General features: G+C 41.0%; 1 protein-coding gene across 1 annotated transcript; it reads left to right on the forward strand.

Annotated features, from left to right (window-relative positions):
* The first annotated feature begins 210 nt into the window (after nt 1–210).
* On the forward strand, nt 211–6954 carry eef1e1 (eukaryotic translation elongation factor 1 epsilon 1). The gene is made up of 4 exons (XM_044104292.1): nt 211–368; nt 1084–1278; nt 3521–3616; nt 5362–6954. The coding sequence occupies exons 1-4, from the start codon at nt 285–287 to the stop codon at nt 5503–5505; spliced, it is 519 nt and encodes a 172-aa protein (XP_043960227.1). The 5' UTR covers nt 211–284; the 3' UTR covers nt 5506–6954.
* Nucleotides 6955–13381: the final 6427 nt, after the last annotated feature.

The following is a 13381-nucleotide window of genomic DNA, read 5'->3' on the forward strand; positions in this document are numbered from 1 at the left end:
GGTAATTAATTTATCTCGTAAATCACTCCCTATTTATTCTTCCTTTACATTAAAAAACAATAAAATTACTTTTTATTATACAAAGATTGAAGACTGGAGAATTAAAAATAACATTTTACGTTTGTCATATTCACTGATGCAATAAAATGAAAGAGACGCTCAAGCATCTTGAACATTTTGATTGGTTACACTTCCTGTCAGTCAAACTTTGTGGAGGCGGGACTTAAGCTCTTCATCCAATCACATCGGTCGCTCTTCTCCTCTGCTTCTCCGCACTCAGAAACATGGCGTTACGGGAGTTAGCATCTTTGGAAAAATACTTGGGCCTTAAAAAGCCGAACAAGTATAGCACACAGGGAGATAAAAAGGTAATATGTCGGTTATTTGTTTTCCCACCCTATAATGGAGGGGAATTGGCATTTAATTGAATGGGTGCTTTCAAACAGTAGCGGGCGAGTGCACGTTGTCTATCAAAGAAATGCTAACAAGCTAAACATGTGTGTTGAATAGGGGGTGGCTTTTGTTGCTAGCTTTTGTTCTCATACCATTGGTTTATATCATTCCATTTAATTCAGAAGACTAATGTTATCTCGGCATATAAACCTGATTTTCCGATTTCAACATTGGGTCTCTATGAAAGGAGCAGCATGCTCTGTATAAGAGGGGTGGAGTCAGCTGTGTACTGAGTTTGGACTCGGAGCTATTTAAAGTAGGTGTTAACTCCCACTGCTGGTGATAGACACAAGAGTGAAAAATATACATGATAGAAAATATTTGTATCTTCAGTCTTTATTGCCTCTCCCGCAAGTGTTGCATCAACCATTCGCTTCCTTGCAATCTGGTTTTTGTCGAGTCCGTATTTAAGCTTGAAGATCACTATTGCAGTTTCTGTCATAAATCCATAATGAGATTCTGTATATACAATTTTAACACAGACTAAATAAACAGGAGTGAGAGTACGGAAAATCGGATGTTTGAAAAACTCTATCATTTTGACATGAGGCTTCTGCAGGAATCCAGATTTGCTGAAACCCAGTTATTGACATCTTGCTGCCCCTCCCTTTTTCACACCTCCCCCTTCAGGTTCCTGTGTTACAGAATAATAACGCCCCCCCACTGGTGGGACTGGTGACCATTGCCTGTCACCTGGTAAAAGAGGCCAAGCGCCCGGAGCTGCTGGGTGACGGTGCAGAAGGCAGGGCAGTGGTGCAGCAGTGGCTGGAGTATAGGGTGACCAAACTTGACAGCCACATAGAGGACACCAAGAGCATCCTGAAGGTAAAAAGTCAAAAAGAAAAACTTTGATCTCTTCCCTCTTTAAGGTTCAAATCAATTTTTCACAGATCATAAAGTTGCTAATTCTGAATACATTAATTTATTTCTATAAAAATAGCGTTGTTACATTTGTCAACAGTTCCTCATCAACAAATATTGAACCTATTCTCTGCTCGATCAATACGCCTGTATCTGTTTGTTTGTCTCGTTAAGGGACAAGCGACAGGAATAAAGGCTGATATATGGCCCCTTCAGTGACACGGCCCCACACAACAGAGAAAAGCGCTTTAATGTGCCTGACGCCAGTCAGCATGAAACGGATTGTCAGCCACTCTTGCGCTGGACGCTGGGCGCCTCTTGGCACCGTCCTGTCAGTGTGAAGTCTCTGTGTGCATGTGTGTTTGTGCGCGCGCACGCTGCTCGCAGTGTGACACACTGTTGTGGCATGGCTGAGGAGTCATGCTGTGTTGCAGCATGTTATCTGGACAGGCCTTTAAATATTTTAATGGCGCCACTTACAGGAGGAAGTCGCCCTGAGCGGCTCGGCGCTGGTGCCAGTGGCCCCCCTGTCCTGTCCTGCTGCTTCAGCTGCATCCTTAACTCCCTTCTTTCAAGCGCTTCAGTCGTCTCCCATTAAATTATTCAGAGATGCAAAAGTGACAACAGCAGGATCTCTTAAACTCCCACTCCCGGGGATGTAAATAAGATATTCATACTTTCAGAAGCTCGACTGGTTTTTTAAGTAAACATCTAACATATGCTAAACCTTTTGAGTAGTGCACTGTGTTTGAAGGTAGCTGCGTAATTAATCTGTGAACTCCATCTTAAACCACTTAGCTGAATACTGGTGGAGTTTGTGGATCATAAAAGAAATGACAGTCATCTGCAGCAGCAAATTACCAAGTAAACCTAACAGGATATGCAAGCTCCTGTCTTTATGCCACCGAAAGCACCAACATGGTGTTTACCGACATGAGCAAGTTTGTTCGCACCGTTGGTTTGCCAAAAAATGGATTCTTACTTGATATAATTCAAAATTGATTTAAAATGTCCCAAAAAAGAAAGAAACAAAGAAAACAACTCTGTCCATTTTTCTTTAAGGTAGCAGATGTTTGGCCTTTATAAGGTACGAAAGAAAAATATTGATCCAAAAATATTAAGTATAATGCATTAACAGCATCGTTAAGTATTTGGCAATGTTTGTGAAGTATAATCTTAAATATCGGTGCTTAATGAAAGAGCATAAACTATTGAAATATTGTAGCATTGAAATTATGAATGATGAAATTCTCATCGATTAGACTTAAAAGTTGTTGTACATTTCTGCATTAGAACTAATTATCTAAACTCAGCTTTTGATTCAGTTAGGTTAAATGGCCAGTTAAGGTAGGAGAGAACTGAGCTTGGAGCACCGTGTGTCGGTGGGGCTTACTAGGAGAGCCTCCCCTCCTCGGATGCACGACTGGGCTTTAGCTCCATGGCTGTAGGCAAAGAAAAGCAAGGATCTGATTCTTGAAGGGAAGTCTGCAGTCTGCAGTCTTCATGCCTTGTTTGGCATCACCCACTCTTCCCGCACAATAACTCCATTTGCCCCCAAGATGCTTCTGTAAGTGTGCGTGGAAAGTCTTCCCTTTGTGTATTGTACAAGCGCTAAAGACGGTCCCCGTCCCCTGGGACCAGCACTTCCACGTGCGACTTTGCTTATGCATGCGATGCCTGAGAAATGCACAAAAAGGCCACTGGAGTTTGAAAAGGCTTCACTGGATTCGCGGCCGTTTTGTCGTGGAGCAAACAAACGGCTCGTTTTGTTGGGCATCTGCGCTAAGATGACGGAGGCCCTCAGGTTACAAATGATTTCCATTCACATCGCAGACGTGCAGATGCAAAAGCTGCACTCCTATGTACCTCACGCACCCTCAGATATATAGGGTAATGAACCTGCTGCTTCGGCACATTTACATGTTTAAAGGAGCTCAATTTAATACAGAATATGACGACAGCTATGCACAAAAGAAACTGTCGCAGACAATATTAGGCTGATAATGATATCCGGAACAGAATTTTGGAATAAGATGAGACTAAAAGTCAAATAAGGGGGCAGCTTCATTAGTGATTCATGGAATGTTTTCATCTGTCATGTGAAGACAAGTGTGTTTACACAGAAATATTTACCATAATGCATAAATTATCATATTTTGAGACGTAATTTGCATATGTTGTGTTGTTTGGAAATTTCCTCTTTCAGGACCTCAACCTCTACATGCAAGACAAAGTCTACCTGGCAGGGAACCAGTTAACCTTAGCTGATGTTCTTATGTACTATGGAATACACTCAATCATAGTAAGTTCTCTTTCTTTTTTTAGCTTTTAGTTACTGTTACAGCATGTTACAGTAAATATAAAACAATCTATTTTGCTGTTTTTATTTGAATTGTGTCTGTCAGACGCAATTCAAATAAAATGTATCGAAGTTTGTGTCATAATAATGGGATAAAATGTGAAAAAGTTCCATGTGTAGAAATAGTTTTGCAATATTATTTCTTTTAATATTCTTGCTTACTCTGTTAATATAATGCTAATAAAGATTTTGATGTATTCTAAATGTTTTGTTTCGTGACAACACAGAACTTTACAACCAACTTTAGGCCACTTTAGTTTCTATAATGTGATGCTGAATTGTATATTCATGAGTAAGTTTGATTGATTATGTCTTGCGAGTTCTTATAGCCATATAGTGAGAAGCGAGGCATCCATTCCTTCTCCCTTCTATATTAAATTAATCTCGTCTCTCACTTTTGTCAAACCACAGCTCTAATTATCAATTTGTCATCATATATAACACACAATTAGACCAGTCATATGGCCAAAGGGCATCGGGGACAAGCTGGCAATGAACACCCGGATTCTAAACACATTTTCAGCTCCCTTCAAACAGATTAAGTGATGTGGCATAAAGTGATGGCTTTAGCCTCAGACCAGGGACAAGTAAGTTTGTTCTGCCTTCCAGGATGAAAGAAAAGCGAGTTCAGAAACGGGAGCGGCAGAACGCGACTCGGGGAGGGAGGGATCACATGTTGAGAGATGTCAGCGGTTGTGGCGGAGATGGAAGCTTGGCCCCCGCCACCAGGCAGATGAGCGTCACTTTGATTCGCTGTCAGTGTGGTTTTTAACCTCGGGGACAGCGGGTCAGCTGGCTCAACCCCTGACCTCGGCCAGAGCCGATGTTCAATTCAAGAAAAACAACTTTGCACAAACATTAAACCTGACTGATGCTACATGGCTTCCAGGCTGAATGTTTGTATATGTGTGGGATTTGCCTATTTTACTTAATAGCATAATGAAAAACAAACGTAGGCCTAATTAGATTTGTGTTGGCAGCATCGACCACAAATCAAACTTTCATCTTTCTGAGATGAAAGTTTGACACCTGCGTAGAAATTCAAATTTTTTTCATCTGATTGAAGCTGATCCGTTTTATTAACTTTTATTATTTGCTATCTCATTCTGGTCAATTTTAAAATTTTTATTGAAAATTTGATATTTTTTACTGTGTTTTACATTTTTAAAAAATATAATTTACCATGAGCAGAAATGCTGAAGTGTAAAAATCACCTTGTGCCTTTAAATGTAGTTCTGCTTCACAGTGAAATTATTACTGTGACCCAACATGTGGAACATGTTGTAGTCATTTTTTTTCATCATATTTTGTTTGTATAATGTTTTCTCAATTTTACTCTTCCCATAGACACTTAAAAAATTAAGACATTTTTTTAGACTATATTAAAAATAGTTTGACAGTAACTCTGGCATCTTCTGGGCTCATAAAGATAAAATAAATCAAATAATCAGAACATCTCCAAAACAATATCAAAAATAAAGTGTATTGGATTAAAAATCATTAAAACAACCTAATTATGTATAACTTGGATTGAAAATATCCAAGTTTAAGGTGTAAATAAACAATCCACAGCATCTGTGAATATTATAAAATATATTTACAAGCCTTCTCATGATATCATGCTGCTTTCAAAATACACCTCTCTCTCTCTCTTTCTCTCTCTCGTTGCCCCCCCCGTCCCTCCCCAGCTGGACTTGGCCGTCCAGGAGAAGGAGCAGTACGTGAACGTGGCGCGGTGGTTCGACCACATCCAGCACCACCCAGGGGTCCGACACCACCTCCCCCCAGTAGTTGTGCTCAGGAACAGACTATACACCAGCAGACACCACTGATCCCTGACATCATCATCATCATCTTCCTCCTCCCCCCAGCCTTACTCGGTACTAATCTCCTGACCAGATCTGGACAACTGATCTCCTAAAGTACAACATGGATCAAATTAAGGATCTTGCCACATCGCCATATCAATGTTCTCTTATTCAAGTTCTGTCAACAATATGTCCCCGCTGTTTTTTTTTTTTTGTCGAGGATAAGAAAAATAGTTGAGTTCTAAAGCAATGTCTGTTTTTAATAACTAATCAGTGTCTCAGTCTTGCAAGCACTATTTATAAAGATTCAGGCGTCTTAACCCTCCCAGTTTTTCCACAGAGCAGTGAAATGTCTTAATCACAGAGTTCAGGTATTTTTACGGCATTGTTTGTTTTTAAAGGGAAAACTGTATGCAATGCAGTGCTGCTAGCTTTTCTGTTGGTGAATGTTGTTTTTGTTTAATCTGAGCCTGCAGTCGTCCAGGCCGTTATCGTAGGTGAACGGACTTGACTGGCAGCGCATTACGTCCCGAGCTCTTGCTTGATGTGGTTGCTGGATTAATGTTGTAACCCTATAAACACCACAACCCATAACTTTTGAGATTTTACCTCATTAAATCTCTCGGCACATTTCTTCTCTCCCAGCCCCTCGTCGTAGTTTCTTTGCATGTGCGTCTCGTTCTTTTTGTGTTTTTTTTCAATCCCCGCTCTCCATTCCACTTCCTCGCCACCAGTTGTGTGGGCAGCAGCGAGCAGTTAAACGTCAGCCCTAGAGTCGGCGATCAGAGAGAGGCCCCAATCAGTCCCACTACCACCACTGTTGATGCTGCGGGCCACGGAGAGGGCAGCGGGCTCACCAGCTGCCACACAGATCCAGCCAGCCAAGGCCAGAACCCGAGGGCCCCTGGGCGACAGTCAGCCACTGTGTGTCATTTCACCCTCACGCTCCCACAGGGGGCTACTGGAGAGAGAAGGACGAAGAGAGGCAGCGAGCGAGTGAGCAAGCGGAGTGTGTGACGAAAGGACGGAGGCCACACAGCAAAAGAGCACCCAGAGGCCGAGGGATCTTTTTTGTGACAAGTGAACAATAATCTGCGCCTCCTAAAGCCCGACTGCTGCTGGCTGGATGCTTCCTATTAGCACCATTAACAGGCCCGATCCCGCCAGTGCTAGGAGAGCTGGTGTGTTTGCATCATGGAGGTAATGAGAAATGGAAATGCAGAGAAGATGAGAGGTACAATTTGGGTAATAACTTATAAATACCTTCTACTGATTAGTCTGTGTGACCTTTAAAATATTCAGATCTCTTGGAGTCTTTTTAAGCTTTCTTGGTTACTGTAAACAGTTTTTGTTTCCTTCCTGCTTACATGCTCTGCATATTAAAATTATTGCTCAAAGCGAGTTTTTCTTTTCTTTTTCTATCTGATGTCAGCATATTTTTCATCCTGTGCCAATAAATCAGATACATACAGAGCCCCTGACCTTTGACTCCTATGCCAACTACTCCGTGTGTACTTGTGGTATTCTTTAAAAAAAAAAAAAAATGTTTTGCATAAACCAGCCAGAAGACAGAGCCATTGTTCATTGAAGTTGTGTTGGATCCCTCGCTTTGTGGTTGTTACAAAGTGTTACAAAGTAGATACGAAGGATAAAAACAGCTCAAAGTCATTTGAGCGAGCCTTGTGACTAGTTGGGGCCGTTTATTCCGCGGTCGAACCATTAAAGAAGGCCTTGTCCTCCCGGTTATGTTAACATTCTTCTGGAACTCATCTTTCCAGCGAGCACACCAGCAGACAGCGCTGCTCACCGCAGAGGTGTGAGTTAAGTTTTTCCCACAGGAGTTAAATCCGGACAAGCCGCTTTAAGTTCTGTGTGTGGCGAAGCAGCAGCTTCACACCATGCAGGGTTAATGTTATGGACACCCACAATGTTTAAAATCATTCCTTTAGAACAGGGTGGACATAGATATCACTGTGGAACCAAGTATGGTGCAAAAGATTGAAACTCGGTGATGAAACGAAAATATGCAAAGTGCTTTGCAAAAGTATTCACACCCTTTGACCTTATTTTTTTTCCCCCTAAACTCAAGCGTGTTTTATGTGATAAAGAATTGTATAATTTCTAGGTGAAGAATAAGGTTTTGCTTTGTTTCCGAGTACAACTTAAGCAAGGCATCTATTTATATTAGTCCCCCCACTTCTCTGACACCCCTAAGCAAACCCACCCACCTTTAGAAGTCATAGAGTTACTAAATAGACTGATTGTGCAGAAAAGAGAAAAAACTGAGGAAATATAAGCAGAGTTAGGTTACAGAACAACATTCCAGCCCATAAGTAATTCATGGATGATCAGTTCATCGTCCATCCATTGTCTATGTGTAGATGCTTGCAGGAAGCCTATCTCCAACAATCTATGGAGACACACAACCGTTATGCATGGTTTCAGGATATCCTTTGAAAAATAAGCATTCTTTGTCTTTCCTCTTTACAATTGGCCATTATTTTGTATTCCACTCATGCATTACTCTACATGCATTACATTATTTTTGACCTATCTCGTGTCTTCTTTGGTCGTAATGATGCTATGTCTTTGGTAATATTTGATATCTTGGTGTATACTGGTAAAAAAAAAAAAGAAAGAAAAGGAAGACTGAAGATAAATACATGCCACAGATTTTAAATTTCCTAAAAAACTGAAATAAAAAAAAAAAGGATAAGACCTAAACATTTATTATTTTTCTTCCACATCTTAGCAAAATGCTACTTGGTGTTTATTTGTTGGATAAAAATCTCCCTCCAAACATTTGCTATGGTTAATAGTTTCTGTCAATTCTGATTTCATAATTTGGAGTTGACCCTTCGATTCTCTTGTGCAGTCAGCTTCAAACTTTTACACATTTCCTCTTGCCTCTTCTTGCTCACCCTGTTGGCACAATCCCAGAATGCCTTTGTGGTAAATTCTCACTGTCGGGTTCCTGACTGAAGTCAAAGCCAGACAAAGTCATGAGGCCACAGCAGGAAGTCAGTACAGAAGCATGAATGAAAGGCGACCTTCGCACCACTATCTAAAGGCAAAAGGGGGAAAACGCTCAGCAGGGGCCGTCTGCAGAAACCGTGGGTCAACTCCTTCAAGTCCTGACCACTACGGCACTAAGTTAGCCAAGCCAACAGCGAAATAAAGGGCAGTTTTGCTTGTTGAATTGTGAGTGGATTGCAAGAGATCAATACGTTATAGTGGTCATCAGAATACCTGATAACTTTATGTTGAACAACGGAACTGTTGCAAGAAAAATAAAAGATTTGGACTGGGGCAAAAATGTATAATAATTAACATGATTTTTATTTTATTTATTGATTTTTGACCAAAGAGAATTTTAGACAGGCATTTTATCAGACGGCTGAAAACATGAAGCACAGTGGGATCTAATCGCTTGACAGACTTAAGAATGCTGGGCATAAAATAGTAAAACAGCAACTTTGAGATTATCGAAAGTATAAAGAAAAGGTTTCTGGGAAATTGTTGAAAAGCATGATAGGCAGAAATTAGTGAGAGATAGCTTTAATGTTTGGGCTTTTGCACAATACTTGTTGGTGTTTGATACCTGTTAGCATGTTTTAGCATGTTACTTTTCATTACCTTATCTAAGCAGAAACAAACAATAATGTGGCTAAAAGATAGAAAAAATCAAATGTTTGGTTTTAGAACCAAGACTAAACTTTTGCCTTGAATTAGAGAACAAAGACATAGACTACGCCATATGCGATCAATTCGAATTTCTCAGTGGCACATTTATGTTATAAGTGGATAATCTTAAATTGCTCAGGTTGTCACTGGTTTAAATCTCCTCCTGTCAACAAAATATTTAAACGGGAAACTCATCCTGTTGCCACACATCATCAGTTCTAGCTGTCATTTGCCAGCTGACAGGTAAGGAACAACTCAGTCCTAAACTGGCCTTCCTGTACCCGGCAGCTGTCACCAGTTGTTAAAGCAACAACAACAACAACAAAAAAAGTTGCCAAATGCCAAGTCTGAGGAAAATAGGAATGAGAAGAAAAGAAGGTAATAATTTCCCTTTTCCCCTCTAAGCCACTTCCATTCCCATTTATAAGAAAAAGGAACTGACAATGTTGTGCCAGTTCGCCCTTATCAAGAGCTAGCTACAAATTCATCTGACAATGTTAAAACTGAATTAATTCACGTTCATAACTCAACACTTGAACATACTGAACTAGACCCTCTCATTCATATGTTTGCACATTAATGGTGAAAATTTGAGCAAACGTTTCCCCAGTGAGACTATGTTTTTATTTAGAGCCACTCTTAAAGCACCAAGAGGTTCGTGATACTTTTTAAGAAAATACATACTCCGTTTAAACACTTTTAATCTAGCAAATCTTCTGTCATGTAATGGAAAAAGAAGTCAGAGAGGAAATTAGGAAGTGAGCCTGATATTTTATTCCCCTTTTTTTAACAGTAAAACTTGGCGCAGTGAAATTATCGGGACACAAACGTTCAGTTTAAATTTAAAGGCTTAAAGTGAATTGGGTAAGAATTCAACTTAAAGCAAGGGGAGAGGAATCTGTGTTCACCAGGTTCACAGACATTGATTTCCGTCAGCACAAACTGTACTTAAACAGTCACACATGCATCAGCACACAGCAGTCACCAAGACCTTTCCTTTAAGAGTATGTAATGTGTCATGACTCTTTTCTGTGTGAAGGACCATGACGTTTTCTTCATTTCACCTCTTTTATTTACTTCTAAAGACATAAGCAAGAGGTGTGCTGAAGTAACATTAGCATTGTAAAAATAAGTACATTAATAAATACTTTGTGAAATTCACCAAAAATTTAGCCCCACTTTTGAAAATGTTTGCGTATAGCAATAAAAGCTCAATAAGGCACACCGTCTTAAAGTTTTTTATGTCTCGTGGCAATTCTTTGACATGGGATTGCACGAACAACAAACGTTCAATTGACTAAAAATCCACTTTAAAGGAGAGCTGGGCAGCCCGGTGCGCCGATGACACTGTGATAAACACATTAGGATTCCTCCTGGTGTCATTTAGCCTTCACCTCTTCATCATCTCGCAACACCTTTGTCAAGATAAGTTTACTAACAATACAAGATGCACCACCCCCACTCCACCTACGCCGCGACAAACACTCGGCCGCCACCATCCTTCCTAACTCTTATTAACAACGTAAGGCCGGGGGAGAAGCATCAGCCACGACATCTGCTAGGAACAGGGCCCCGCCGTCTCTCGCTGACTGATTCAGTGGAACAATCAACACCGCTCGGTGGTGAGGGGAGCGTTAACATGTCATAAGCTCTTTTGACAGGACTTATCGACCACGCTTTATCGTGCCCTTACACGTTGTGACAGTTGTACCATGCGCCCATAAATATGGCATCTGATTGTCTACTGCAATTATATGAGTGCTTGAGCAAGGATGGTGCAGTGAAGGGCACAAAGGGACAGGAAGCGGGGTGGGAGTACATGTGTTCTTCACAACGTGCTTTTTTTACTAACCTAATTTGTATGATCACAAAGGACAAAAGTACCTTTAAAGTGGCAAGGGTGTACATATGTGCTTTGCATGTTTGTATAGAGAGGACGTTCTAATTTCTTTTGTTATGTGCTTAATTAGTGTTCATTGTTAGCAACTTAATGTTTGTGTCAAACATTGCTGGTTGATAGTAACATTAATCTGGATAGTTTGTAGGCGAGAACCTTGTTTTAATGCGAGGTCTAATACATGAACAAAACATTTGAGCTCTGAAAACTGGAACGTTTCCAAAGGCCTTAGGACGAACATGTACAGTGAACAATGGCATTCTCTTCTGGGGCTGTACAGATATCTATACCATCTCTGTTCTTATCATGGCTTAGAAACAACTCGGGTTGAGGCATGTGATGAAGAGTGTGATGGGTAACATATAGTGAAACGTGATGGACGGTGTAACATTTAGTTAGGGCGACGACGGTGTTGCACACTGGGACAACATCTGCGCGCGTATCTCATAAGTACAACCTACACTTTCCTATGTAAGAAACAACGTTTAGAATCCAAACATGACCAAACAGCTTGGAAAAAATTGAAGACAGATTCAACGATTAGATAATGTTAGAGGATAGACCTAAAATGAGCCATGTTTGCATTTTACCAGGATGTAATTTATAGTGTTGGTATAACACTTCAGTCATTTTCTCAGTTGTAGAGCAGAGGACTAGAAGACCAAATCTTTTCTCTCAAGGAATTACTGAGGGGGATTGTGTGTGTTTGGTTGTCCAAGCCACTTTGTGGATCTGGAGAAAGCTTAGTAAGGTGTCCTTCAAGACTGGTTTTAAGTCCAAATCAAAAATCTTATTTTTCTGACATTTCCAGACCACAAATCCCAGCGTTGCCTTTTTGTTTCCTTCTCCAGCCATGAATTCCTTAAAGAAATCACCAGATTCTGGGAATGTCAGTGGGGGAAAAAAATGGAGTAAATTGACCTGACCTGAACATGTGTTCTTCGGAAGCAAGGAGTCTATACATTTAATTAGACCTTGAATAAGGCGGATCTCAGGAGAATTGTGAATATTTATGTATTTACAAGACAAAGTTTTTTTTACCACTGAGTTCAGGGGAAGGGGAGTCTTTATTGCTCCTTAGACTTCTAGCATCCAAGGTGATTTATTAGTCTGCATGCATGACCTATGCTGGTCTTGGCAAAGAGTTGTGAAATTCAGAAAACATTGGACAAAACCAGACTGATCTGTGATTGTGAGAACACATCTGCTTCCCTCCTACACTGGAACACAATGCCAGAAAATAAATGCTCCTTATAAGTCCCTTTGTGATTAATTGATGGATCATCGCAATTAAAAAAATAAAAAATAGAATCAGACATGAGTTTGATTGCTTGTCTTCTCTTCAAGAGTTTAAAGGAAAGTTTTGGTGTGTTCATCCATGTAAAAAAGGAAGAATATTGTTTTTATTTCCTTCTAATGTTTATCTTTATCCTGAAAAAAAAAGCTTTTGCAGTTGCATAAGGATCCCAGGTGTACTTAGCTTTTAGAGATGCAACCGCTCATCTCATCAATCAGATAGATGGGTGGCTGACTCGGCACATAGGTGCAAAACTACATATGTGTGACCCGGGGCAAAGAGATTGCACAAGGCTGCACCTAAGAACTCTCTCTGTCTTCCTCTTTCTCTCACACACAGATGATTCTTCTTGAATTAGCCGCCTGAGTCGCTCCTTCGCTTTCTTCTGCAGCCATACCTCAGCTGCAGCTTCTTCTTCTTCTTCTTTCCTTTTTTTTTTTTTTTCCTGCCAGCCTGTGTGGTCATGAAGGGGTTACGGATTCTGCCCAGAGGGTGTAGGAGGTGAACGAAGGGTGAAAAAGTGAGGGACGGGACAGACCTGCTCAGCTGCTGGCCAAAATCCGGCCTGTAGCCATAGTGGGGAACATTCGCAGTCGTAGCGGTGCGAAGCGTTTGCACTGCCTACGTGAACCGAGGCTTCTTCAACGTCCTCTTTCGTCCACTATCGCAACATCGTGACCCGCGTCTGCGCCCCCTCCGCAGCCCCTTTCCCTCCCCCCCAAAAAAACCCCAATTCCTCATCCTGCTATTCAAATGTTCTGCAAATTAGCCGTACATTTACATCCCCCCTGCCCGCTCCATCCGCCCCACAGGTCACGCCACTTAACTTCAGCCAGCACCCCTGCTGTAATAGGTTCTGATAGGAAGGCTCCAGGGAAGTTGACTTCTCACTGAGAAGTGATACTAAAAGTAATTGCAGCTGAAACCCAGTGACAGGGGAGTTGTACTTTGGAAAAGATGTGGGGGAAAAAATGGAGCGCACAACACAGGGAGGATGGCATTTGAAATCAGCGTAGAGGATG

This window comes from Gambusia affinis, linkage group LG21, assembly GCF_019740435.1.
Source record: "Gambusia affinis linkage group LG21, SWU_Gaff_1.0, whole genome shotgun sequence".
In the NCBI taxonomy this organism is placed as follows: domain Eukaryota; kingdom Metazoa; phylum Chordata; class Actinopteri; order Cyprinodontiformes; family Poeciliidae; genus Gambusia; species Gambusia affinis.